The sequence below is a fragment of the Sorex araneus genome, chromosome 5 (assembly GCF_027595985.1).
Source record: "Sorex araneus isolate mSorAra2 chromosome 5, mSorAra2.pri, whole genome shotgun sequence".
Classification (NCBI taxonomy): domain Eukaryota; kingdom Metazoa; phylum Chordata; class Mammalia; order Eulipotyphla; family Soricidae; genus Sorex; species Sorex araneus.
In genome coordinates, this window is record NC_073306.1 from 209,707,171 (window position 1) to 209,735,100 (window position 27,930).

General features: G+C 52.9%; 1 protein-coding gene across 1 annotated transcript in view; it reads left to right on the plus strand.

Moving 5' to 3' along the window:
- The window catches only part of HERC5 (HECT and RLD domain containing E3 ubiquitin protein ligase 5), a 37,128-nt gene extending 13,557 nt beyond the window's left edge, over positions 1 to 23,571 (plus strand). Inside the window, exons 10-23 of the mRNA XM_055139491.1 lie at positions 2,679 to 2,738; positions 4,692 to 4,785; positions 8,625 to 8,814; positions 12,190 to 12,344; positions 13,713 to 13,826; positions 14,280 to 14,390; positions 16,313 to 16,483; positions 17,900 to 18,043; positions 19,529 to 19,695; positions 20,480 to 20,546; positions 21,408 to 21,478; positions 22,133 to 22,316; positions 22,407 to 22,512; positions 23,366 to 23,571. Coding sequence (XP_054995466.1) covers positions 2,679 to 2,738; positions 4,692 to 4,785; positions 8,625 to 8,814; positions 12,190 to 12,344; positions 13,713 to 13,826; positions 14,280 to 14,390; positions 16,313 to 16,483; positions 17,900 to 18,043; positions 19,529 to 19,695; positions 20,480 to 20,546; positions 21,408 to 21,478; positions 22,133 to 22,316; positions 22,407 to 22,512; positions 23,366 to 23,571 — 1,840 coding nt within the window. The remainder of the gene's footprint in view (positions 1 to 2,678; positions 2,739 to 4,691; positions 4,786 to 8,624; positions 8,815 to 12,189; positions 12,345 to 13,712; positions 13,827 to 14,279; positions 14,391 to 16,312; positions 16,484 to 17,899; positions 18,044 to 19,528; positions 19,696 to 20,479; positions 20,547 to 21,407; positions 21,479 to 22,132; positions 22,317 to 22,406; positions 22,513 to 23,365) is intronic.
- The last annotated feature ends 4,359 nt before the right edge of the window (positions 23,572 to 27,930 follow it).

Genomic DNA, 27,930 nt, shown 5'->3' on the forward strand with positions numbered 1-27,930 from the left:
GGCCCCCAAACAAAATATCAATATTGTCTAAGTCCGGGCTTTTTCTTCTTACAGCTTCTTTAATATCTTTGTTTTTGCCTTTGAAATTTTGAGATCTAGGGATGGAATGAACTCTTACAAATTTGCCATCAGTGTGTACTAGAGAATATCAGGGGCCAGAGTGTTTTCTGTCTCTGTTGGTGTTGGGGACCACGCCCGGGGCCTCACGCTGCAGGCCAGCCCCTGGCCTGACTGGTTAGAGTGCCTTTAACGCTTCCTGTCTCTGGGCTTTATCCGTCTCTTTGAAAGGTCACTGGGCCCAGTCCCCTCGTCCCCTTTGCTCCCCAGTAGCCATCAGTCTTCACCAGGCTGGGAGAGGTTTATTGGTGTTGGCTCTTTGTTAGTTTACTTCAGTTATTCGTACTTCACAGAAGAGTGTCCAGGTATTGCTTTTTACTTATTTTTTGCTTTTTGGGTCACACTTGGCGAGGCACAGGGGTTACTCCTGGCTCTGCACTCAGGAATTACTCCTGGCGGTGCTCAGGGGACCATATGGGATGCTGGGAATCGAACCCGGGTTGGCCACGTGCAAGGCAGGCGCCCTACCCGCTGTGCTATCACTCCAGCCCCACTTTTTGTTGTTTTGTTTTGGTGTTTCAGCCACACCTGGTGCAGTGCTCAGGGGTATCTCCTGGCTCTGCACTGAGGAATCCTCCTGGCTCAGGACCCTCTGGGATGCTGGAGATGGAACCTGGGGTGGCTGTGTGCACGCAGACTCCTTAGTCACTGTGCTGCCTCTGCAGCCCCTTTTCAGTTACTCCTTTCATAAAAAAAATTTTTAATTTGATTTGATTTTTAAAAAGTCGTTTCACAGTAATTATGTTCAGTATTCCAACACCAATCCCACCACCATTACACCTTCCCACCATCAGATTACGAACTGTTCCACCCCAATCCCCAAGAACTGCCCCCAGAGCACAAGATAATGATTCACTTTGTATTGCCTGTTATGAATAATCCACTAAAGGTGACCCAAAGGCATTTCCTTAGAGGGAAGTGAGTGAAGATTGCTGTATGACCCTGGAGTTGTTAAGCCCTTGTTAGAGTATGAGAGGTTGTGCAGCTGCAATGCTGCCATGCACTAGAAATTCTAAGGTTTAAATAGGGTGATACGGCAAGAATTAAATTTGTAACTGGATGGGGGCTTTGGGATCCAGAGGCGTCTCTGTGGCCTGTTGCTCTCTTCCTCTTCCGAGGCTTATTTGTGAGTCTGGATCATGGCCAGTAATGACTTACATGGCACCAAGGCTGCTCGTGGGCGTGACTGTCAGGCTACCAGAAGCGAAGGGAGACGGGGAAAGGTCACCCATTCCAGACTCCAAGTGACCCTCTAGATTTCAGTCACATCCCACGTACCTGACACATTCCTCCCACACCCCCCCCTCTATTTTTTCGGGGGTACAAACCCGGCGATGCTGAGGATTGATTACTCCTGGCTCTGTGCTCAGGAATCACTTCTGGCAGTGTCTAGAGGACCATATGGGGCACCAGGGATCGAACCCTGGTCAGCTGTATGCAAGGCAAGTGTCCTGCCTGCTGTCCCTATCTCTCGAGCCCTCACTTGCTTATTTCATCCCGCATAATCACCTCAAATTCGCTTTGTCCCAGATGGTACAGTTTCATCTCTTTAAAATGCATTTCATTGCGTATTTGATTGCGTGTCTGTACCTCAGCTTCTGAATTCAGTCATCTATGGCACCCGATTATTCCATGTTGTTGGTTTTTATTTTGCTATGAACAACAGGATGACAGTGATAGTGATATTGTGAATGATTCTGCTATGAGTATAGAGGAACAGATATCTTGTGAGTTCGTGTTTTTATATTCTGTAAGCATCTGGGAGTGTTTTCACTGGGTCATATTGCACTTCTATTTTAATTGTTTTGTTTCAACCCCCAAACCTAATAGCGCTCAAAATTTACTCCTAGCTCTACACTCGGGAGTCATTCCTGGTGGGTCTCAGGGAATGACCAGGTAAGGTGCCAGGGATTGAATCTGGGTCAGCTATGTGCAGGACAAGTGCCCTACCTGTCGTACTCTCTCTCCGGTCCTCTGTTTTAAGAAATTTTAAAGGAATCTTCACAGCACTTTCTACTGAGATTTCTCAACTTACATTCTCTCCACTGATACTACGTTCCTTTTCCCCAGTCTTTGCCAGATTTGTTTCTTGCACTCTTTTTTAATTTTTTCTTTTGTTTTCTGGGTTCTACCTGTAGGTACTCAGGGGCTACTCCTGGCCCTGAGCTTGGGGGTTGCTCCTCTCGGTGCTCACGGGACTTTGTGGGGCTCTGATGGGGCTCAAACCTGCAGGCTCTGTACTGTAGCCCTCGGAGCTGTCTCCCTGACCCCTGGCTCCGTCTTCTCCGCGACATGCATTCTCCTGAGTGTGAGGGATAGCTCACTGTGCTTTACAGTTCCCTAGTCATTGGGCAAGTCAAGTACTTGCTCGTGTTTGTGGCCATCTGTATATTTCCTCTGGAAAAATGTCTGGAAGAGATTTTAGGTACCCGGTATGCAACCGAAATGGAAACAGCTCAAGGTGTTCTCAGTATGAAGGTGAGACGCGTTTGTCATATTCGGTGTCCCCAGGAGGCATATTTTCCCCTCTGTGTAACCTCTCTCTCTCATTCCTGACACAGGGAGATCAGAGAGATATTTTCATCCCCTGCTTGTCTGACTGGCAGTTTTTTAAGAGAAAGGTAATATATTTAGTAAATTAAAACTTGTTTTAAAATGATATATGGCATGATAACTATAGTTAACAGTTTGAAAATTGCTAAGAGATCTTAAAAGTTCTAATCACAAGAAAAATGATTTCACTCTATCAGGTGACTTGTTGACTAGACTTAGTGTGATCATCTTATTGTGCAGATACCAAATCGTTACATTGTATACCAAAACAAATGTAATGTTTCATAGTCATTATATCACAATTAAAATACTTGGAGAGATTGTAATGAAAGTCATTTAAGGATAAAGTAATTAACTAGTTCTTTATCTTCTTAAAATTATTTAACAAAAGCAAACACAAACTAGCACGTGAAATGGACGCAGTAAAAAGGAAAAAAGAAAAACAAGAAAATGAAAGCACCTGTAACCCACTATATTAAAAAGTAATTGCTTTCCTTTGCATAAATACATTTTTTCTGCATAGACACAGTTGTTTTACCAGGAAATGGAACTGTTAGATTACACTTTGCCTTGCACTTGATATATTTTCTGTTTTTCAGTTGCCTCAGTATTCAGTATTTCCTAAAACACTTTGTAGGGGGTCTTGGGTCATACCTGCTGTGGTGCGGGGCTGGCACGGGGCTTCGCACACGCAGAGCACGTGCTCTCCCCCTTCGAGCTATGTTCCCAGCCCCCGTGGACCTTTCAGTGGCCACGTGGTATTCTGTGGGAAGAAAGGACTACTGATTTTTCTGACTGCATAGATACCAAAGTTTCTTGGAGTTTTTAAGTAATACTGAAAAATTAATCTTCAAATATTAAGCCTACTTAAATATTTGTGAAGTGATACGTGAGAATTTCCCTGGGGCTGTGGTCAGGGAAATCGTTTAGCAGTGGAGGCATTGGCTTCACGTGCCGCTGACCCAGCTTCAGTCCCCAGTACCACATCCTGTCCCCTGCCCCTGTGGTGGTCATCTCTGAGTGCACAGCCAGGAAGAAGCCGCCTCAGAAACAGAAAGACTTCCCCTGATTTATATGTACTTTACAAAGAATGTACCTCTCTCTAGAAAAGTACGCTCTACAAAGTGTACTCTAAATTCAGCATAATGATAATAGGTTAAGACACATTAATAATTTTCTACTGGAATATTGAAAATTTACTGCTATAAAGTCCCTTTTATAATTCCAACTATCAGCTCGTCTAACAAAAAAAATACTTAATATTTTCAGGAATAGGAAAATCATTTCCCTTGGTGGGGGGCTGGGTTTCAATGGAAGAGTTTATGAATTCATTTGAGATAAGCCAGTATCTGAGTTAAAGATGGTGGCGTGCGTAGCCCGTGCTCCCTGGGGGCTTGTTGCTCGGCTGTGCGTAGGCTCTCTCCTGCTCCAGGCGCCGGGCCGGTGGTGCTCCGGGGACCGTGCGGAGTGCCAGGGATTGAACTGGGCGCATTGCACGCTTGCGTGCTGGACTAGCACTCGCACCCCATGATCTTTTTTGCATTTAGAAAACATGTTGATGTTTTCAGTTAGTCACATTGAGCCAGATCGTTCCGGTTATTGATAAGTGATCATGTTCAGATGAAACCTTTATTGTGGGTGGCTGCACCCAGCAGTGCTCAGAGGTCACTCCTGACTCTGCCCACAGGGATCACTTCTGCTGGTGCCTGGGACCGTCTGGGACTCTGGAATTGAGCCTGGGTTGGCCACGGGGAAGGCGAGCCCCTTCCTGCTGTCCTCTCTCTCCATGCCCTGGGATGAATGAAAAGTAAAATGTCACTCTTTGGCCATCCAGATACGTATTCCTTCTCAGTAATGTCATGGATGGCATTGGTACGCAGAGTTGCTGCACACCAGGGTCACGAAGTGCCCAGTCACCTGAACTGCTACCCTTTAATAGGAGGAGAAGCTCACGCTGGATTTGACTTGCTCTTGATGGTTTACTTACTCGACCATTCTAAACTTTTGTCTTGCTTCCACAGGACAGCTGAAGAAACCGTATCTATCAACTTGGACATGAATACAGCAAGAAATGCCTTTAAGGAGCTAGCCCAAAAGGATTGGATTACTAACACGGTATTCTTCGGATTTGTATTTGGAAAAAGAAAATACATCTTATGAGAACTCAAAATTCCAGAAGGAAGATTTTGTTTTGAGAGAGTGAAACTTTGTACCTGACCAGATGAAGTTAAGCTGAGATGCTGATCAGTAGTTCGCTACTTCGGGCAGAGTGGCTGTGTAGTCCACGCCCTTCATCTCTGCACTTGACCTGTGCAGACACACACTGCCACACAGGGGAAGTTTTTTAAGAACTCAGGGCTTTAGGAAGACGATGAAAGGATGAATTGGGATTAGCACACTAGATTTATGATTTCAATTTTTGTTTGTGTTTATTTTGAGGCCACATCTGGCTGTGCTGAGGGCTTATTCCCGGCAGGGCTCAGGCCAGCCGAATGCACGGCAAGAGCCTTACTTGCTGTGCTCTTGCTCCTGCCTGCAGAGCTTAAAATTTATATGCAATTATTTAGGCATAAATTCTGATCTGAAAATATCTCATCTGGTCGGGTTCATCAGTCAGCCTCACCACATTTTTATTCTTATTTTTTCCTATTGGACTCACTTCATTATTTCTTTTAAATTTTTTACTAGAGAATCTCTGTGATGTACAGTTACAAACTTATGAACTTTTGTGTTTGCATTTCACTCATACAGTGATCGTTTACCCATCCCTCCACCAGTGCCCATTCTCCTCCACTAAGGATCCCAGTGTCCCTCCCACCACCCCCACCCCATCCCCCACCACCCACCCTGGGACACACTTCATTTTAATTGTTCTATGACACTTCTGTACAGGTTGATCTGGAGTGGGCTTCGCATGTCTTCGGTCTGATTCCTTTTTATCCTCTCCTCCCCTCTCGGCCCCCTCACGTGTACGCCTTGGGTTTCTGTGCCTCTCGCCCTCCTTCCCTCTGGGGGCCTGCTCGCCTGTGTCCCCTCCTCCCTTCCTTGCTCCCCTCCCTTCTCTGCTGCTCCAGGGGTCTCAGTTAGCATCTGTCTCCTTTCTCTTAACCTCAGAAGCGGAGCCCAGTTAGGGGTCTGCTGCGAAAATGGATCCCCATTGTCCGCAGAGCAGTTCTCTGCAGGAGTTGGTTGAAAGATAAGCAAAAATAGGCCATTTCGGCATCTGACAAGGGCTTGGCCCAGGTCGTCACCCGCTAGTCATACCACTCCTTGGTTGGCCAGAGTATGGATGCCAGCAGCAGCGTCCAGGAGTGGCCTTCCCCCGTCTTCACTGGCTAGTCGGATCAGACCTGTCGTGTTTCTTCGGTTTTGAGGTATCAGTGACAAGGGTCAAACTCTTGCCCTTCGTTCGCACCTTGAGTCCTTGCTGTGTCTGGGGCCCTGGGAGAACTGACGGGAGCAGGACTGTGTCCTCTGAGGCTCGTGATCCCTGAGGGACACGGCCATCACCCGGCTGGGAGTGCAGGGCGGTGTGGCATTCCAGCTGATTGGTGCTTTCAGGTACCTGCAACCCAGTGCCAGGAGGGGGTGTGTTGCTTGGGAGACCTGCCACCGCCGGCAGAGCTGGAGATGGCCCACGGACCCCCTGTGTGTGCTCCGGCCCCACTGTGTTCACACAGCACTAACCTGGAGTAGCCGGAACAGAGTGCCCCCGGGGACTGGCTGTGGCACAGGCACCTGCAGGGACAGGAACGCTCCTGGCCCAGTGGGGAAACTCGCGGCTGTCCCGGGAGTTGCCGTGATAGCCCTAAGGGAGGGGAATGCTGCTGTCCTGAGGGTTGGAGTGACAGTCAGGAGGGCAGAGAGTGGCTTACACTGGGGAGGAGGCTGATGACGAGTGAAGACAGGTTAGAGTAGGGGTGCGAGGGAGTCAGCCCTGAGGACAGTTGGGTGTGGCCCTGAAAATTAAAGTAGGTAATTACAGTAATTAGTTCATTTAGAGCTGCCAACTAATTAGTATCCCGTACCTAAGTTAGTGATTAAAATTTTGGACTTGGACAGAAAGATGCTGGGAATATTTCTTACCACTTTTGAAATGGGTTTATTGGAAAGTAGAAAGGAAAGGGGAGGAAATGCCAACTGGGGAGGAGCTTGGTATAGGACTAAATTCAATCCAGGGAATTTTGCCTATTGGCTTGGGAACCTTGAACAGTTTGATTTCTTTGGCACGCTGGTTTCTGTGTGTGATGGATATCCTCTCTTGTAGAGAATGCTGTCAGTTAATGTAGGTCACTTACCTCGGTGTCGAGTAACAAGAACTCTGTAGGTACTAGCCTCGTGGTGGCCTCGAAACAAACGGGACATTACTATTTCCTGAGCACATAAGTCGTTTCAAGTTCCATGTGGCATGGTCCTGAAAACGTGTATTCTGAACTGAGGCACACAGAAGGAAATCGGGAAGAATCACAAGGAAGTTGGGGAGAGCCGTGTTGCGTCTCCCCAGGGTAGTCTGTGGGAGCGGAATGGGAAACCCTGTTGCTGGGTGGTCTCTGGTTGCTCTGCCCGTTGGGGTTTGCTGCATCCTTGCTCTTTGAGAACCCCGGGGAGAGACCGTGGGGGGAGAACCTCGCCCACTCCTGCAGGGCTGGCTGCTGGGGCTCGAGCCCACCTGCATGGCCCAGGCTTCACCCATGAATATCCTCCTGCCGGGGGCTGGGAGACAGGGTGAGGCGAGGTGGGCTGTGACGTGGTAACGTGGGTTCAAAATGACCATTCCAGACCATGAGAGGATGAAATTCTGGCTTCTAGACATGCTACCCAGATCCTGTGGTGGATTTTTTTTTTAATTTATTTATTTTTAATTAGAGAATCACCGTGAGGGTACAGTTACAGATTTATACACTTTTGTGCTTATACTTCCCTCATACAAAGTTAGGGAACCCATCCCTTCACCAGTGCCCATTCTCCACCACCCGTAAACCCAGTGTCCCTCCCACCCTCCCCAATCCCATCTCCCCCCCACCCCACCCTGCCACTGTGGCAAGGCATTCCCTTCTGTTTTCTCTAATTAGCTGTTGTGGTTTGCAATAAAGATGTTGCGTGGCCGCTGTGCTCAGTCTCTAGCCCTCATTCAGCCCGCAACTCCCTTCCCCCACATGGCCTTCGACTACAATGTAGTTGGTGATCGCTTCTCTGAGTTGACCTTTCCCCGGAACGTGAGGCCAGCCTCGAAGCCATGGAGTCAACCTCCTGGTACTTATTTCTACAGTTCTTGGGTGTTAGTCTCCCACTCTGTTATTCTATATACCATAGATGAGTGCAATCTTTCTATGTCTGTCTCTCTCTTTCTGACTCATTTCACTCAGCATGAAACTTTTCATGCCCATCCACTTGACTACAAAATTCTTGACCTCCTTTTTTCTTTTTTTTTTTTTTTTTTTTTTTTGCTTTTTTTGGGTCACACCCAGCGATGCTCAGGGGTTACTCCTGGCTTTTTGCACTCAGGAATCACTCCTGGCAGTGCTCGGGGGACCATATGGGATGCCGGGGATCGAACCCGGGTCGGCCGCTTGCAAGGCAAACGCCCTACGCGCTGTGCTATCGCTCCGGCCCCCATTGACCTCCTTTTTTCTAACAGCTGCATAGTATTCCATTGTATAGATGTACCAAAGTTTCCTCAACCAGTCATCCGTTCTGGGGCATTCGGGTTTTTTCCAGATTCTGGCTATTGTAAACAGTGCTGCGATGAACATACATGTGCAGATGTTGTTTCGATTGTACTTTTTTTGCCTCTCTGGGATATATTCCCAGCAGTGGTATTGCTGGGTCAAATGGGAATTCAATATCTAATTTTTTGAGAGTCGTCCAAATTGTTTTCCAGAAGGGCTGAACCAGTCGGCATTCCCACCTGTGGTGGATTTTGAGTGTCTTTTCCTTCATCTTTTTGACCGCAGATCACCACATGTCTCAAGGATAATCTGCTCAGAAATCTCCCGTTTCATTCTCCACACCAAGAGGCTTTAGAGATTTTCTTCCTCCTCCCGGAGTTTCCCATGATGCATGAGTGTAGCAACTGGGAGAGCCTGGTGGTGCCGTTTGCAGAAGCTGTTTGTAAGATGAGTGACCGGTCTTCAGGCCTTCTGGGTGAGGCTCATGTCGTATATCTGGACACGCTTGTTCATTCTCTTAGTGGGGAGATGTGTTTGCTAAACTTCAGTGAAAAAACCTATGTCAGTCATGTGTTTTGGTCCATGTTTCTAGCACATTGTGAAGATACTGTAATAATTCCTGTACAAACAGACAGTTGGTACCTTTTTATAGTCATTAATGACGTGCAGGTTGGTCTATATCTTCCTCATGAAAAATTTCAGCACGAGTTGAAAAAGGGCAGTGATCCCAGATGCCTGCCATCACCAAGTCACCAGTACTGACTGTGTTGCCATTCATGCTTCCCCTGGGCCCATTTTATGTTGTAAGTTGAGTGGTGGAGAGCTTGATCCGTCTTGGGGTCCCCAGGGCATCACAGGAGCGACTCCTGAGCACCACCAATTGCGGCCCCCACATCAAAACATCCAGAAGTTGCTGGTGGGATGTTTCACCCCAATCCAGGAACTCTGCAGTAGTAACACGTTATTGCCACACCTGGCGCGTGATGATCCTGGACTGATCTTTCCCAGACTCCAGTGCCTGCCCGCCCGGGCTGCTCTGGTGTCCACGCTCCTGCTTGCACAGCTCGCTGGCCCCTGCTGGGCCACACTGACGCTTGGCACGCGTGTGCTCCCACACCCATTGTGACCTTGGCTAGGCGGCCTTGGGTGCACCGTGGTGCAGTGCTCGAGGGCTGTTCCCAGCTCTGTGCTCAGGAGTGACCAGGTTGGAGCATGGCATCCGGAATGGTCCCCAGACCCGCCAGGAGTGATTCCTGAGCAGAGCCCAGTATGACCCCTGAGCGCCACCGGGTGTGGCCCCCCAGCTAACCGACCCTCGGGCTGGGGAGGGAGCTGTGTGGGCTGGAGGGGCCCCAGGTGCGACCTTCTAGCATCGCTGATCCCCCTGAGTGTTGGCCCCGTGGCCGCCACGTGTCCTGGAGTCCGGCACTGGTGTCCCCCAGCAGCCCTGGAGCTCGGGGCCCGAGTACTGAACCTTCCAGCCTGCACAGCGGGACCCCTTTCTCGAGTCCCCTGAGCACTGCTCGGGAGCCTCCCCGACCCTGTCAGAAGACATGCTGGGAGTGCAGAGGCTTCTGCATTCTTGATTCATTTATTCTTATTTTGAGGCCACACTTAGTGGCGTGCAGGGCTTTCTCCTGGCTCTGCTCAGGGATCCTTATGGCAGTGCTCAGGGATCATTTGGGGTACGAGGGGTTGGACGGGGTCAGCTCTTTCTCACCCTGCCATGCGCTTCTGATGGGGGCCGGGGAAGCTGGACCACACTTGTGGTACTCGGGCTGTTCCGGCCCAGCGTCAGGGGACCATGTAGAACGCTGTGCGCTGGACTGGGCAGGCTCCATCCAAGTCGCACCCAAGCCCTCTGCTCTCTCCAGCCTCAGATCATGATCTATTGGTCTCTGGGTTTTTTTTTTGAATGCAGGATACTGTTTTATCGGGGGTGGGGGAGCAGAGTTGGGGGGAGAAATATGACTACACTTAATTTTGTGTTTTGCACAATTTAAATCTATTTTGTATTAATGTCCCTTTTTTAGGACTTATGAATTTAAATTAGAATTATATTTAAAACCACCCCCCCTCTTTTTTTGTAGTTGCAATGTATCACTGTCATCCTGTTGTTCATCTATTTGCTCAAGTGGGCACCAGTAACGTCTCCATTGTGAGACTTGTTACTGTTTTTGGCATATCGAATACCCACAGGTAGCTTGCCAGGCTCTGCCGTGTGGGTGGGTACTCTCGGTAGCTTGCCGGGCTCTCTGAGAGATATGGAGGAATTGAACCCGGGTCAGCTGCATGCAAGGCAAACACCCTACCGCTGTGCTATCTTTTCCATCCCCAGAACAAAACAATAGAGAAAAATAAAGGGGATGAGAAGAGTTTACATGGGCTGTTGTTTAAAACCCACGCAAGCACAGAGGGGGCCTAAGCCTGGCGCTCGACAATAGGGGTGGGTTTGTGTTTCTTTCGAAAGCGCAGATGGGCTGACCCGAGCCCTGAGCTGAGCACACAGGACTCGAGTGCTGGCTGCTCCGCGTACCCGGGACAGGCCAGGGACCCCTGACCTCTGCCAGCTCCTCAACTCCCCAGCGCCTGCGCTGACCCCGGGGTGCCTTCCCCGCTCCTCCTCTTGGCCTGGACCCAAATGTTCCCTAGAGGCTCTCGGGGAGCTGCTGCTTCCCCTTGCCTCAAGCCCTGCAGGTGGCCCGGAGCTAGGGAAGAGCCAGGCTACAGGTCTGGGTCCGAGGCTTGCCACAACGCCTTTGCCTCTCTGCCTTTGCTTTCCCACTTGGCAACCGAAGCCTGCGATGCCCCTTACACCTCCAAAGCCTGCGAGCGGCTGGCCACGTGTGGTAGCAGCCTCCGGTCCCCCAGCGGCCAACATGGAGACTGCAGCCCATCTGCTCTGTTCAGTGGCACCCAGATCTGTCCCCTCAAGAAGTGGGGTCACCTCCCTTGGGTTGGGCGGGGGGATAATGAGTGCTCGGATGGTCCTGAGTTCTGAAATTTCAGGCGAGGTCCTGAGGGAAGAAGCCACGGAGGGCTGGTTTGCGGGGACACGTGCACTGAAGCCCCCCATGTCGGGTATGGGAAATGGGCTTGAGGTCAACATCGTGTGTGGACGCCGAAACTGGAGTTTGTAAGGAGGCCACTAGGTGAAGCCCTGAGACCTTGGGGATGGGGAGACACTGGGTCATCTCCCCGCTGTGCTCCAACCATCTGAGAGCATCCGGATGCAAGGGCTCCCATGGCTACTCAGAACCACCCGGCCAACTCCTTTCCCCCACGCCGGGTCCCCAGAAACCACCAGTGCTGTTGCTTTAAGCCAGTAAGCCTGGATGATTTGCTGTGCATCAGTAGGTAACTGGAACACCTCGCATATGAAAACATGCTGTAAACCGAGGAGCAGATATTAAGAACTGCTAGTGCCATAATAACTCATTATTTCCTCTTTGAGTCTGCCCTTGGTTTTGTCTTTGGAGAAATATTTGGACAAGTGGGAGTGGCGGGAGGGTACGAGGAGAATCCTTACAGAGCTGCCTTTGGATTCGGAGAAGGAAAGCGAAAGCCCCACTGTCACCAGTGAATGGTTGACATGCAGAGTGACAGCTCAGTTCAGCTGGTGGCGGTGTTCAGAAAGGATGGCTGTGAGCTGAGCCGAGCCTTCTCTAGACAGAGTCCCAGCAACCCACAGTGCCCGCTGCAGTGGGAGCGGAGCCGAGTCAGCAGGCGGGAGGGGTAGTTACAGTGGAAACACGCATATTCATTTTGTGTGGGACTGTACTGACCATGCTTACCTCTAAGACTAAGAGAAAGGGCTGCTAACAGTTCTGTACCTTTCGGTGTGCTGCAGAGGGGTACTGGGCCTCCCTCCAGGAGTCCACTTTCAGCACGCTGGTCCAGATGTTCAAGAGGGCCGTGCTTGCACTGCTGCACTGCTGGACTGAGAGTGACGAGAACAACCGCCACGCCAATGTCCTCCTGAAGATGCTGAGGAAGCTCTACAGGGTGAGCATTGTGGGACTCAGGGGACACCAGGACAGGGTTTATTTACTTTTTTCTGGCGTTAATTAAAGCATAAAATAGGAAGCCCAAATGGACACTTTTTAAATTCCCTTTCTCATGTATTAAGCATATCCTAAGGGATGCACGCGCTGTCTTGTGCACAGGATAAGTAAGTCAGTCGTAAAGCAGCCGTCCGCGCAGCCGTCAGTCGCGGTGTTGGAAGATCAGTCTCACAGGCGCCACACTCCTGTATCTTGAGCAGTCCTTCTCTTAGCCTTTATCGGTCTATGACTTTGTGTGTCTCTAGACATCCTGTGTAGTGCTAAGCCGGTGAGATTCTCAGGCGCTAGAACAGCAGGTGGCGTGGCCTTGTACGTAGCCGCCCAGTGCAGTATGGGCCGGGCTCCCGCAGGGGCGATTCCCAAGTAGAAGATAACCTGCACTCTCCTGATACTCACAAATTGTTTCCCAAAGTAGTCGAGCTAATTCCAGAATCTTTCCCAGGAGTGGTGAGAGTTTCCGTTTCTCCACTGTAAAATATGAAAAAATTTTCACTACGTTGCTTCCTAATTATTATAATCATATTTTTTTGTTTTAATGTATTTAATGTTAAATTGATGCAGACATTTTAATTTATAATTGCATGACATAATTCCACTTCTGTGAAATGCCTGTTCTTGGCTATTTTTGTCTTTGATTTGGGACCACACCCAGATGTGCTTAGATGTGCTCAGGGGCCCTGTGGGATCCAGGGCTTGGCCGGGGGCAAGGCGCGCGCCCCGTCCGCAGTGCTGCCTCTCCGGCCGTCCACCCGATTGTAGTCTAAACACAGCATTCACTTACTTTCTTACTCTTTGTCAGTTATTTGCATTAAAAACACCGTGTTTCAGTTTATACATTGCTTCTTTGGTTCATGGCATTTTAAAAATGAGTTCAGGTTCAGAATTTAGTTTTCCTTCTGTTTGGGGGGCTGGTGCCCAGGGGCAGTTTCTGAGTCTGCCCTGAGGGATCAGTCTGCCTTCCTCTGGGGGCACCTGAAAGGTGTCCTGAGAAGTCTGCAGGACAGAATGGGAAGTGCCAAGCCCTGAGGCATTTTGGATTCCCACGGAGCTGGGTTTTCTTTGGACCTAAAGCTCTCTAAAGCTTTTTTTTTAATGAATTAAAAGTAGCTAGAAACTTATGTTGACAATATCTGCAACGTTGCAAGTTTCCTTAATGTTCTTCCTGTAGACGTGGGGCTTGACAGTAGAGACCTGTGATGAAACTTGACTGGGCGCTAGAGTGCCGTTAGAACAAACTTTATTTTGATTATCTATCACCATTTAGCAAAGTCATGTATGAAACTTTCTCACCAGTCATATTTTATTTAAGGTAAACCAGACAAAGTATCAACTGCCTGAAAATATTTTCAAAATACACGAGCTCTCTCACTGGCTGGATTTTTATGGAGATGCATACAAAAGGTCCTTTTGGAAATTGAACTCAGTAAGTACGAATTGCTTTTTGTGGGTCTTTTCTTTTGTGTTTGGGTCATGCACAACTGTATCGGGGCTTACTCCTGGCTCTGCACTCCGGGATCAGTCCTGGAGGCTTGGAGGGCCATACCGGGGTCCCAGGATCAGACTCAGGTCAGCTGCCTGTGAAGCAAGAGCCCTACCCGCTGTCCTGTTTCTCTGACCGCCCTGGCGTGCTGAGAGAGTGTCCGGGGTTTATAACTAATTGCTAAATAAATAACAGCTAGAAAATGAAAAATTGAAGTTTATGTACTATATATAGTGTGTGAGCACATTGTCTTAGGGCTTGGCAGCTCTTTAGTGCTACTGACCTGCAGCTCGGGTCCGGCTAAAGTACCTTAGACAGCAGGGTCTAGGCTGTGACGTAAGGGTAGCGTTTCTCTGTCCTTCACTGATCAGAACGGACGTTGTTTCTTCACTTTAGGACACTTCAGTAGACCTCCAGACTCCTGTCATATTCAGTCACTTCCCATTTATCTTCAATATTCTGGCAAAAATTAAACTTCTGTATGCGGACTCACTTTTAAAAATACAGGTATTTATGTCCATTTCTTTGTCCTCATCTTTCAATCAAATTGTAATTTTAGCCTTCTCATTAGTGTACAGTATTTAGGGAGACAAGGGAGCTACCTGCTGGTCAGATCCGTAGTCATGTATAACTCAAGGCGCCTAATCATCCAGTGGAGGCCAGAAAGGCCTCAGCGTCGTTGGGAGGACCTTGGGCACAGCAGTGTCGTGGTGGCAGAAACAGACAAGCAAGCAGTGGAGGGGCCGGGAGCTGCGGGCTGGGACCTCTAGTTCCTGGGCGGCTCAGAGTGGCGTCAGCCTGGGCCGTGCCTGGGCGTGCCAGTCCCGTGTGAGAGCGGAGGGCTGGGAGCTCAGGCTCCGGGGATGACTGGCACTTTGTGGTAGAGCTTTAAAAAGGTTTGTCAAGATGTTTCTTCCCAGTGTCTTGTCTCAAGCTGATTGTTTCTGGTTTGCGAGCGTCAACAGTAGAATGGATTCAAACCGTCTCCTGAAAGACCGTCTCAGGCCTTTCACTGTTCCTTCATGGGCTGTGTAGGTTGCTTCCGATCAAGAGGCGTGTGGGGATGCCTCTAAGCGTCCTGTCCCTGCTGCGTGTTTGAAGTTCAGAAAGGAGGACTAGAGGGTCCGAGCTGGGAGGGCTGCCGGGAGGGCCTTGATTCGGGGGGGCAGGGGTGGAGGGGGAGGGGGAGGGGTGGGGAAAGGGGGAGCTGGGCGGGGCCCTGGGCCCTGTGTTCTGCCCGAGTGCTGACCTGTAGGAGTGGCTCTACACTTCATCTCCAGCCTGACAGCCCCTTTCTGCTACTTTGTATTTTTGATGACACAAGAGAGTTTTTATTATTAGAAAAATGTGACGGAAGGGAAAGCCTCTGAGGAGTGGGTGTTTGAGAACACAGGCTTCTCCACAGCGGAAACCGGCAAGCGAGATTCAAGCTCCAGGGAGAACATGGGCCTGAAGAGCAAGCTAACAGATTTCCCCACGTGGGCTGCCCAGACTGACCTGCTGGCCACAGTCACGTATCCCTTGAACTTACCTTCGTGTGTGTGTGTGTGTGTGTGTGTGTGTGTGTGTGTGTGTGCGCGCGCGCGCACGCGCGCGCGCACGCGCGCGCATTAGTGCATTGCATTTTTGGGTAAGCGTTTAATTTTATTAATCGAGGCAAGGCATTTAGAACAGTGCCTCACACAGAGCACATGACCCACAGTCCTGTCTGGTGACAGACACACAGGTGTCAGACATGTATTCATCGTGCATTTGCCATCATTAAATGGAACTAATGATTTACATGTTCAGGTATAGCAGTGAAATAGTTAAGGAAAGAAGATACAATAATTTGATTCTGCTTTAACTTAGACCTTTGCTTTTCTGGCATTAGCGAGCTTCTAACAGTAGTTCTGAACAGCTCTCTGCGTGGCTGTTCTTGTTGGCTTATTTTGCTGACGCCGTAACCATTAAGGAGCAGAGTGCCCTTGGCTCTCAGGCGTCGGTGTGCCTGTGTCTGCCTGCGCCCCTCCCTGAGCTGCTTCCAGCTGCGCTGGCTGGCCCGGCCCGGCCCTGAGACAGTTCTGCTGGGTTTTCTCCTAGAATCGGGCAGTGCTAGGGAGGGACACACCCCTGGTTCCCTGCGGCTGCACTGTCCCTGCATGGCAGAGGATAGTCTGTCTGGAGTCTCCCACAGCTGAGCTTCTGTGTCGCACGCTCCCCTTCTCGGTGTTGCTTCCGAGACTACGTTGCCGTGCGCAGCTTCAGTGAATTCTTGCCGGTGTGCACTGCTGCCGAGCTCTCGTCATGGATAGAGTGGTCCTGTGGGAGCGTGGGTGACCCCTGCCCTTCAGGGCGGTGTCCACGGTGCCTCTCACAGCGCTCTGCCAGCTCGCACTGCACGTGTCTGCTGACCGTGGGTGGTGAGAGGAAGCGCTTCTGTTTTGCAGGAGAAAAAATTCAGAACTTGTATGCAGTTGGTTGGCATTTTGGAACATGAAGGGTCCGAGCTGTCTTTGCTGCCCAGCCTCACGCTAGTGGTCCGAAGGAGTCACTTGGTTGAAGATGTTTTGAACCAGCTCCGTCGATTTGAGAATGAAGATCTGCGGAAGGAGTTGCTGGTGAAGTTCAAGGGCGCGCCCCCTGTCTGTCCGGGGCGGGAAGGCAGACGAGGGCCAGCAGCCGGGTTCTCCGCAGTCGCCTGTGCTTTGCTCTCTGCTGGGTTTCGGGGTCACACCTGGAAGTGCTCAGGGCTGACGCCTGGCTCATGGGTCACTCGTGGCAGGGCTCGGGACCATGTGTGGTTCAGGGAACTCGACCTGGGTCAGCTGCCTGTCAGCCGAGCCCCTTGCCCTCGGCCCTGTCTCGGCTCCAGCACATGGGTTTGATGATGAGCTTAGATACTTGCAAGGGAGGCAGGAGTTTACAGAGAAATAAGCGTCAAGGAAAAGACTAAACAGACAGGACAGAACTGCCAGTGTAGAAATGCAGGAAACTCTGGTTTTAAATTCCGCCATGGAAAGAAAGGAGAACTTAAAATATAATCCTTCAGAAGAGAAAGCCAGAGAGGAGAGCCAAGAAAGAGAGTATTGTCAGAGTGTGAAGTGGTGAGACCAGAGGCGAGACTCGAGAAAACTCTGTAGAATTGGGCACTCGGGATGTCTGAGCGTCTGGGAGAGACGTCTGGGAGCTAGCACTCCAGGTGGGCTCTCGCTCCAGTGCCCCACGTCTGATCCCTGGGCTCCAGAGTCCCTGAGCGTTACCCGGTGTGCATTCCCCGCAAAACAGGGAAAGCCAGAACAGTCTGAAGGCGGAGATTCCAAGGAGGAGCGCGAGGGCTAGCAAGATAGAACGGTGCGTTGCACATGTGGAAGCGTGTAACTCTCTCATGGTGATTCAGTAAAATTTAAACAAAAAAAAAAAAGAATGGTGGGCTGCCCAGAGCGCAGGCATTTGTCGCATGTGGCCCACCCAGTGCTGTCCCTCGCACCCCACGAGGTAGCCTGGGGCACACCCGGAGTGACCCGAGTGCAGGAGCACGGTGAGGCGTGTGCTCCACGCCCAGGGAGGGGCCGGGGGCTGCGGAGCCCGTGCTGCTGGGGTGGCTGTGGGGGGCCCCAGCAGGGGCGCCTCTCCCTCCCGGGGGAGCCGCCAGCACTAGGCCTGCCCTGGGGTGCCGTGTTTCAGACAGTCTGGCATCCACCTTCTTCCTTCTGCCTTTTCCGTTATATTTAAGCTGAAATAGCGACGTCCGCCTCAGTCGGTAGTGAGACCCTGGAGGCTTGGGGCTCGACGGAGCGCAGGCCACACCTCTTAACAGCGTGTTCCTCGGGAAGGCAGAACTCTTCACAAGCGTAAATTCTTGAAACTGCACTAACCTCACAGGATCAGTGAGAATCGTTTCAGAATAAACTTGGTGGTCACCGCTGTACAGAGGTTTGGGACCGTAATGAGGTGTTGGCCGGCTGTTATTTCGAGACGGAACCCGTGACGGTGGAGAGCGGCAGCAGCCGTAGGTGACGGCTCGGTTTCTGCAGGTGTCCTTTGCTGGAGAGCTGGGCTTTAACTTCGGTGGCGTCAAGGCAGAGTTCTTCCACTGCCTGTTTGAAGGGATGACCCGGCCCGAGTACGGTCTGTTCATGTACCCCGAGGACGCCTCCTGCATGTGGTTTCCCGTCAAGGTCAGTGGGCAGCACTGGGCAGGGAAAATGCATTTCCCGGTGGCTTCCTGTTGGCAGGAAGCTTGCTGGGCCCGTCGCGAGGGTCTGCTCAGTTCTCGTGCGCTGGTTCTTTCCTCTCGGTGGACCCCCACTTGCTGGGCTTCCATGCCTGCTCCCGCAGCCTGAGTAACGCGTGTTTTCACTACTTCCAGGCTGTGTGCATAGAAATCAGCCCTTCCTGGGGCTGCAGCGCTCGTACAGCAGGTAGGGCGTTTGCCTTGCACCAGCTGGCCCACGTTCCATCCCGCACACCCCACACGGCCCCTGAGTGATTCCTGAGTGCAGAGCCAGGAGTGACCCCTCAGCATGGCCCCGTGTGGCCCCAGAACAGAACAAAGGGCGCCCTCCACTCAGGAGATCGCTGAAGGCAGGCACCCTTGCTGTGCATACCGCAGCCCCAGGCTTGGCCCCAGCCCCAGGCTTGGCCACAGACAGGAAGCCGCTTCCTCAGGCCCTGCGTCTGGGCTGGCTGCTTCCTTCCTGAGGAACAACGGCTGTGGGAGGGAGTAGTGAAGACTGAGTTTGTTCCTGTCTAGTTGTTTGTTTTGGCTTGGGGGCCACCCCCTGCTGTACTGAGGGCTTTCTCCTGGCTCTGGGCTCAGTTTACACCCGGCACTGCCCAGGGGACTGCCTGGGATGCCAGGGTCACAGCCCGTTGTAGCCATAGGCCAAGCAGGTGTGCCCAGTGCTGTCTCCCTCGCCCTCGGCGCCGTGAGCATTGCTGACCAGGCCGTATTCTCCAGGCCAGGCTGCGCCTGCGGCACCGCAGCGCCCTGGGTTTCTGCCCCGCAGTGTTGCTGGCCACCACAGCTGCCCGGGATCGGAACTGGCTGCATGGCCAAGTGTGAGCTTTGCTTTTACCAAGAGTCTCGGTTTTATTCATTTTTTATTTTTTAATTTTTTCTTTATGGTTCACACCCGGTGATGCACAAGGGTCACTCCTGGCTCTGCACTCGGGAATTACCCCTGGCGGTGCTCAGGGGACCATATTGGATACTGGGAATCCATGCAAGGCAAACGCCCTACCCGCTGTGCTATCGCTCCAGCCCCCAAGAGTTTCGGTTTTAATACATAATTTGGGAAGATGATTTATGCTAGTTTATACCAACATGTGAATTAATACTAATTTCTGTCATGCTGGTGGCACTGTAGCACTGTTGTCCTGTTCATCGACTTGCTTGAGCGGGCACCAGTAACGTCTCCATTGTGAGACTTGCTGCTACTGTTTTTGGCATATCGAATACACCACACGGGTAGCTCGCCAGGCTCTGCCGTGTGGGCGGGATACTCTCAGTAGCTTGCTGGGCTCTCTGAGAGGGACAGAGGAATCAAATCCGGGTCAGTTGCGTGCAAGGCAAACGCCCTACCTGCTATGCTGCTGCTCTAGTCTTGTTACACTGGTAAAGGCTTTCAATGTGTTGAGTTGTTTTCCCTTTCCTTCCCCAGCCTAAGTTTGAGAAGAAGACGTACTTCTTCTTTGGGGTGCTCTGTGGGCTCTCCCTGTTCAACTGCAATGTTGCCAACATCCCTTTCCCGCTGGCTCTGTTTAAGAAACTTCTGAATCAGGTGCCATCATTGGAAGACTTAAAAGAACTGAGTCCTGTTTTGGGGAAGTAAGTGCACGTTGCTCTCTTTTCTGAACCTTACCTAGTACCTAGTGGGATACTTGACACATCAGTAATGTCGTGTTCAACAGTTTAAGATTTACTGGGTAATAATTTCACTTCACACATTTAAGAAAATGGTTGCTTTGGGGGGCTTTTTGTGACTAATTTTGGTGCTTGCGTTAGTCTTCTAACATTCTTTGTGTAGCTGCAATGGGATATATATCCAAGGGCCCGTGCGTGGAGGGGTGCGGCTCTGTCCTGTCCCCTCTCCTGGCCCGCGACAGTTGTCTGTTCAGTTGGTTAGTTTGGGGGCCATACCCAGCGGTGCTCAGGGCTGAGTCCTGGCTGTGCTCAGGGGTCACTCTTGGCAGGGTTCGGGGAACCCTTTGCGTCCACTGGCAGGGTGGAGGGATGGCGCGCTGGGTGCTGCCCAGGGCTCGGGGCTCCGCGGGCTTTAGACACAAGGCCTCGCACTCGGGGCTCGGAAAGGCCAGGCCCTGGGCAATCTGCTCAGTACCTGAAGTCAACAAATTGTTGCCCTTTTCCTGGTTTTGTTTGGGTCACACCCAGCAGTGGCCCGGTTTCGCTGGTTCTAGACTCAGGAATCAGTCCCGCTGCTTCTCGGGACCCTCGGAGAGGACCCTGCGAGGCACACGCCCTCCCACTGTCCTCTGGCCCTGAGGGACGGTAGAGACGTGGCAGGAGGGCTGGGGCTGCTGCACGGCGTGGGACAGATCTAGTCACGCCGATGGACTTCCAAAGCTCAGGCTCATGTGCTCTAAACTTTCAGGAGTTTGCAGACGCTTCTGGATTATGAAGATGATGACTTTGAAGAAGTATTTTTTATCCATTTTAATGTGAGTTGAACATTACAATGAACAGCAAATTGTACATCAGACTTAATCCACTCACACACTTGGCTGAGCGTATGACCTTTGACGTGACAGGAAACACACACCTTTGTTGAGTTTCGGGTTTCGGCTTGGGAGCACACCTCACAGTGCTCCTGCAGGTGTTCCTGGCAGTGCTCGGGGACCATGTGGGGCAGGGGTTTGCTGGCACCCAGGACTCTCCAGGCCGAGCATTTGCTCCTGCCCTTTGGTCTCCAGAGAAGAAAATGGTTTTAACTAGCCAAGTGCAAAAGCAGGTTTTGTTGGTTGGTTTCTTGGTTTCTCACTTTTTCATGAGCTGGGGAGAGCACTGGACTTTTCACTACGTAACAGCTACCCTCTGAATGGCGGGGCTTAAGGCCGCACCATTCTCCAGCTCTCCGGGTCGGGCGGGCTTGGTCAGGCAAGATGGCCTGCAGTGGCCTCACCCAGGTATGGAGTTGTTGGCAGCCACTTGGTTTGTGGGTATCAGCCGAAACGGCTGGTGTCTGGCCTGCTGGCCTCTGACCCTCTGTTTGCCTAGCAGAGTCTCCCAGGGTGTCATTGGGTCACCGAGAGCCAGGAGGGGCTGGCGAGACAGCACAGGAAGTGACCTCTTGCCTTGCACACAGCTGACCCTGGTTCAGTTCTGATCCACATACTGACCCCAAGCACTGCCACGAGTGATCCTGGCCACAGCCAGACCGGGCTGGGGATGACAGGAAGAAGACATGGAGAGTGTTAGCATATAGCATGCCAGGTTCTCCAATACCGTCCGCCAGACAAAGTGTTTTTGTTGATGATATATCGTTAGGGTTATTTTGGAAATAACCGAGTTTGTGGTTCCAGGTGCACTGGGACAAAAATGATGTTGTCTTGATTCCTAATGGAAGGCCCAGAATTGTCAACCAGACTAACAAGTAGGTACCAAGAAATGAAATATTCGTTCTGTTTTTATGAACTATGTTGATTTCCTTTCGGGAGGATGATATTCTGCAGGGAAAGCAGCGGTGAGACCTGGATAGGGCTGTTCCACTGGATTTCTCCCTCTTTATCAAATCCTTCCCTTGACTTCGTTTCCTTAGGACCGTCCAGCCTCGACCTTGTATCTTCTCTCTGTTGAGTGGTAGCGCCCAGAGTGCTTGTTCACATGCAGGAAGACGAGGTTTCGTGGAAGAAGCCACGTCCTCTCACACCCCTAACCTCTTCGGGTAGACGGTGCTTGGCCGTGGTTCCACATCACTGGGCTTTCTGTGAAAATTGGCCCGAGCAATTAGTCTAGACCCAGGGCCTTGAAAAATGGCTTTTATGGCCCAGAGAAATAGTCCAGTGGGCAGGATACGTGCCCTGCACGCAGCTGGGTCAAACCAGGCACCCTTGCTGCTCCCCTGCGCCCCACCATGAGTGATCACTTAGCAGGAGCCGTGAATAAACCCTGAGCCCCACAGGATGTAGCCTGGAAACAACCCCTTTCACTTATTGGGTATGTCAGTGCGTATTTTGTTCTGTTACTACCCTGCCCCCCACTGGTTCCAGTATTGCAGTAGCTGAAATAATTTTTTGTTTCATTAAAGGAGAGACTATGTTTCTAAGTGTGTCAATTACATCTTCAACACCTCTGTAAAGGCAGTTTATGAAGAATTTCAAAGGGGATTTTACAAAGTCTGTGAAAAGGAGATTATTGATTTTTTCCATCCCGAGGAACTGAAGGATGTGATTATTGGAAATACAGATTATGATTGGGAAACGTTTGAAAAGGTACCTTATGAGTCCAGTTTGTTCAACTTTAAATTTTATTGATTTTACTGATTTCTCTGAATAATGTTTGATGTGTGCATTTGTTTTTAGAATGCTTGTTACAAACAAGGTTATGAAGACAGTTCACATCCCACCATAGTGATGTTTTGGAAAGCTTTACACAAATTGACACTGGAAGAGAAGAAAAAATTCCTTGGTAAGTATTTTATCAGCAGTAGATACATGCTCTTTCATATTATTTCATGTGATTTTTTTAAAAAACTGGTTTGCAACAAGCATTTGTAACTTGTGCTTCTAATAATCCCTCCCAGACTAGTTGAATCCTTTGTTGTGTTGTCTGAGCATCAGAGGACAAATACAGTCTCTCTCTGAGATCTCTTCTGGGCTGGAGAGAGGTGCGGTGGGTCAGGCCCTTGCCGTGGTCACAGTTGACCTGCTTTAACCCCCATAGGCCGGCCCCAGGAGCGAGTCCCGACACTGCCACACGTGGCTCAGACACACGTCAAAAGTCGTTCTGTGCCCGCGCTTCTTCCTGTCGTCCGCTGTCACCCACTTCCCCGGGGATCCCGGGGGCCCCAGGCGTTTTTTCTTAGCACCAAGCTCATTGGTCTTAATACTCAAAATCACTTCCAGATTTTGTTGTTGATTTCCTGGCTTGATTTTTCCCCAGAAATACTCACATTATTGTCCTTTGGTGCGTAACGTGTGCTGGAATGTGCTTGGACTTCTCCAGAAGTTCGTCCAGCTTCCAAATCTCAGCCTCCTCGGCTGGTTGTTGTGCGCCCAACAGTGTTGTGTGTTTCTGAGCTGCTCTCGGGAAGCTTGTGCCCTGCTGAGCCCTTCCCTCCCCGCGGCCGCCTTTCTGCCTCCCCGGGTCTCCCGCATACTCTGGCTGCTCTGCTAGGCTCCCCTTCGCCTCCTGCCGTTCACCTTTGGCTGGCAGGAAGCGGCGCGAGGGGTCAGACGAGCCCCTCCGTGGTGTGCGCCGTCGCCTCTGACCTTGCTCAGGGGCCGGCTGTGGCGCAGCCTCAGTCCTGTCCTCCTCTCAGTGTTCCTCACAGGGACTGACCGGATCCAGATGAAAGGCTTAAAGATCATGAGAATAACGATCTGCTGCCCCGAGCCCCTGGACGAGAAGGAGCCCCTGCGAGCGCAGGCCTGCGCCAGCACCCTCTTCCTGCCCCCGTACTCCAGCATGGAGCGCCTGGAGGAGGCGCTGCAGGCCGCCATCCACAGCAGCAGGGGCTGCGGCTGACCTGCCCTCCCGCTCTTCCAGCACTCCCAGAAATAAAATGGCGAACCAGACTCGGCGCTGCAGTCTCGCTGACAAAGGCGGGTGACTCTTCCTCTCAGACACCCGCGGGGTCGGCCGCCCTGCCAGCCCTCACGGGCAGCCCGAGTCAGGAGTGGACGCTGGCCCCGCCAGCCCTAAGTCCCGCCCAGGCCTGGCTGCCTGGGCAAAACGCCGACTCCTAGGCTGGCTTCTGTGTCGGGGCTCCTCCCGCCCCTCCGCCCGCTCCTTCCCCAGCTCGGGGGGGCCCCCCAGCCCCTGGGACCCACAGCCCTCGGGCCCCCCCCCCCCGCAGCCAGCTGGGTGCTGGGTGCTGGGTGCTGCCTACCTGCCCCTGGCGCACTCCCGGGCTCGGGGCACTTCTTGGAGAAGTTGGGGATTTCCCCCGAAGTACTGCAGTGCCGCAGGCGGAGGCCGCCCGTCGCTTCCCCGTGCGCCCTCCGTCACGCCACTCCCTGCAGCTCTAGACGTGGGGAGCAGCCCGCAGCCAGCGTTGGCCAGGCCGGGTTCCTTGCCTTCCCGGCCTCTCCGCACAGTGCTCTTACTGCGGGCCAGCACTGCCCGGGGTGTGCTGGGGTCCTGGCGCTGTAGCCCCACTGCAGAGGGTCTGGGCTTTGCCCACGCTGGCCACGGGAGGGAAGGGCCGTGCCGCTGAGGGCCCCCAGGACGGCTGGGCGCCATGGCTGCGGGCTTGCCGCGGGGACTGGCCCACGGCACTGGGCCATGCCTCGATGCCCCTCCTGAGAGGAGCCTGGGGGCCCATCACCCGCACGCGTGCCGTCAGCTCCCACGGACATGCCCCTGCCCCCCCTCCCTTCGTCATCCCAGTCCCACCGTCCCTTGGGGCTCAGTTTCCTGTGCCTTCACTTGGCAGCCTCTGCTCGGAACCGTTGCCTGCACCTGTCCCTGCCGCCGTTCTGCTCCCGGTTCCGCTTATGCCCTTGGCAGGTGAGGGGACGCCCGGCCTGTTGCTGCTCAGCCCGCAGCAAGTGGCTGGTTCCTTCCCTCCCTTCGGCCTGCGCTTGCCCAGAGTACCACCTAGTGCACAGACTGAGCACAGCACTGTCGGGCTGTGCTTAGTTTCCCCTGCTGAGAAGTCCCACCCACCTGCCAGGAGGTAGGGCCCTGTGCCCGAGAGAGGCGGAGGCTCCCTCACAGAGCCAGGAGCCCAGGTCGTGTGTGGCTTTAGCATGCAGCCACTGGAGAGGGCCCTGCAGCCTGCCACAGAGCTCGTGACGGGGCCCTGTGCGTGCGGTGACCGAGTGACTGACGGGCCAGTGATGTGTCTGCGGGCGAGAGAGCCGTGGTAGGGCATGAGGGGGCACTGGCACAGGAGTCAGGAAGGCTTGTAGGGGAGAACACAGGCAACGGCTGGATTCCCCTGGAGGGCTGCGGAGCCTTGGCGGGGGAGGGGGTAGTGCACGGTGCAGTGGACAGCCCCCGGCCCTGTCGCTGGGTGTTCAGGTAACGCTTTTCCTCTCGTGTCTGGGTGCTAGCGTTAGTGACGTGTCATTCTTATAGTACATCACATGGCCCTGTAAGGTGTCCAGCTCGCTGGATTTAGTCTGCTCCCAGAATTGCACAACCAGTGCTGCAGTTTTGGAACAGGGGGGTGGGGTGCTGGGTCGCACCCAGGAGTGCTTAGGGGTCACTCCTAGTGGACTCCGGTCTGTATGGAGGCTGAGGGTCACACCCAGGTCAGCTGTGCTGTTGCTCCACACCAGCTTTATAGAGTATTTTCATTTCAGTCATCTCATCTCAAACACTTAGTTTCCCCCTTGACTCCCCGTCCCGCCCAACCACCGCTCTGCTTTCTGCTTCTGCTAATTCGCCTATTATGGACATCTTACACAAATGCAATGGAACAATCTGTTCTTTTTCCATGGCTGGCTTTATACTCGTAGCCTTTTCCCAAGCCTGGTCCCATGTTGTGGCCCACGCATGTTCCCCATCTTACAGGGGGGCAACACTTGTGACCATTACAGGCTGGAAACACCCCAAGTTGAAAATGCATCTGACAGAGCACGCTGGGCCGAGCATTTGCATCGCTCGCCTTGGATATGCACCGAACACGCGGAGGAGCTTAGAGTTGGGAGGTCACTTGGCACGACCTATTTCAGGGTCATCGACATTGGTTATTGGACACGCTCGCACAGTTGCAGTCGACTGAGCACTGGCAGGCAGCCCCCCGAGCATCAGTTTACCCCTGTGATTGGGCCACGGGGAGGCCAGGCAGAGGAGAGCAAACCCGGCTCACGTGAAGTCGGGCAGGAGGCGTGAGGCACAGCTGGGAGCCAGCGAGGTTCTGTCAGTGTTTGTCCTTCCTGCCTCCCCATCAGTTCACGGTGACCATTCCGTGTTTTAGTCACTCGTCTCCTGCTGGACACGGGTTCACTTCTCTTGAGGGTCGTTACGATTCCTGGCTGGTGCTGGCGTTCGTGTACTTGTTCCCTGTGGCCATAAATGCCTTCATTTCCCTTGAGCACACTAGGAGGGGAACTTCTGGGTCACAGGGCGGATTTGTGGAAGGCTTTTGGGTATCTGCCGACGGTTGAAAGTCGCAGCATCTTGCAGTGTTCCCAGCGGGGTGTGAGGTGAGGTCGTGTAAAGCTTGTAGTCTCTAGGGCCAGGGTACAGAAAACCTCCCTCTAGCCTCTGCTCTCTGAGCTGCTCTCTCACTCCCTGCACGCGTCACAGCCCCAACAGAACAGCCTTAAGTGCTACTGTGTGTAATGGACTGTTGGCAGAAGCAGCCGCTAGGGATTCGCAACAGCAGTCTTGCTTTGGGGGCCACACTGGCAGGGCTCAGAGCCACTCCTGGTTCTGTGCTCAGAAGCACTGAACTATGGCAGGGTGGGCTGTGCAAGGCAGTGCCTTCCTGCCAGGCTCCCTCTGCGGATGTAGGGGTGGGGGGGAGAGAGAGAGAGCTCTGCCGGTGCCTTTACATCTTCCCTCTTCCCTTGCTGCAGGGGAGAGGAGAGCGAGAGAAGAGAGTGTGGAGCAGTGTTCACACACCCCGGCTGATGGTGCACATAGTGTGTTCACGGAGGTCATGTGTTCGGTTGTGGTGCCGGATGGCCTCTGCTGCTGGCCCTTTCCCAGGCCCCGACCCACCTTACTCACCTTCCCGCCGGTCCCTTGTTGCCTCGGCTTCCCGTGTCATTTGCCACTTCCTTGCCGCAGTGCCCCTCAGTGCCCGCGGGGGAGGCTACTGCCTTGCTCTCCGAGCCCTTGACTGCTCGACGTTGTTCTGTGAACATGTGCCCCTCCCCTCCCCTCCCCTGCCCGCACCCGTTGGAGTTCGGTAGAGAGAACAGCCCTGCTTCACGGAGAGGTGCTAGACGGCCGTTGCTCTGCGGGAGTGAGGAAAATGCCCAACATGGAGGACCACCCTTCTCCGTGACACAGTTCCGCTGTGGACTGCCACCTCGTGGTGAGGAGCCAGAACCCCCTAGGCTCCCGGGTGTCGCCCTGCCGTGCCCGTGGCCTCTGGGCAGGAGCGGGGCAGACCCGGGGATGGGGGTTTTCTCCTGCGCTGCCTCAGCCCGATGCCTGCAGTTGGTTCTCTCCTGCCCCCCTTCCCCGGGAAGGGCTGTTGCACGGGGACTGAGGCCAGCGCTCGCCACACTTCCCTCCCGGAAGTCCCCGCGCTTAGTTCCTTGGCGTGCTCCCACTGGGTGACGGGGGGAAGGGTTCCCAGTCCCCCAACAAGGCTACGAGTTAGTCTAGTGGTTACAAACTTCATTGCCCCACAGGCGCCTTACAGGGGTGAGGCGGGGAAAGCCAGACCGTCTGCAGTCTTTCCGTCGGAAGCAGCACAGGTTCCAGCCGTCTGCAGGAGTCAGCGAGACGCCCCCCCCTCCCCCGAGTCCCGCCCCCGTGCCAGAGCTCCTGAGTCTGAGACGGTCGGCAGGACCCGCGCTCTCCGGAGACCGTGAGGCTTCCCTCCTGCTTGTCCCAAAGCCCACCTCCAGGTCTGTGAAGAACTGGATCATGGCTCGGGCCCCCCTTCCACCCGCATACCTGTCCCCTGCAGCCATGCCAGGCAGGTGCATTCGGAGCACGGCTCTTGCCGTCTGTGCCCGCGGTGCATGGAGTGCCACATGCCTTCGTCCGGCTAGGAGGCCAGAGATCACGATCAAGTAGCAGTGACAGCGAGGAGCGCGGAGCAGTCGGGAGGGCCAGAAGCCGGGCAGCCTGGGAACACAGGGGAGCTATGAAGACGAGAGAGCACCGAGACTCGGCCACCGTGGGCAAGGCCTCCCCCGGGCACTGAGATGTCCCCAAGGGAAAAACCCACTGACCAGGCCACTCAAACTCCGG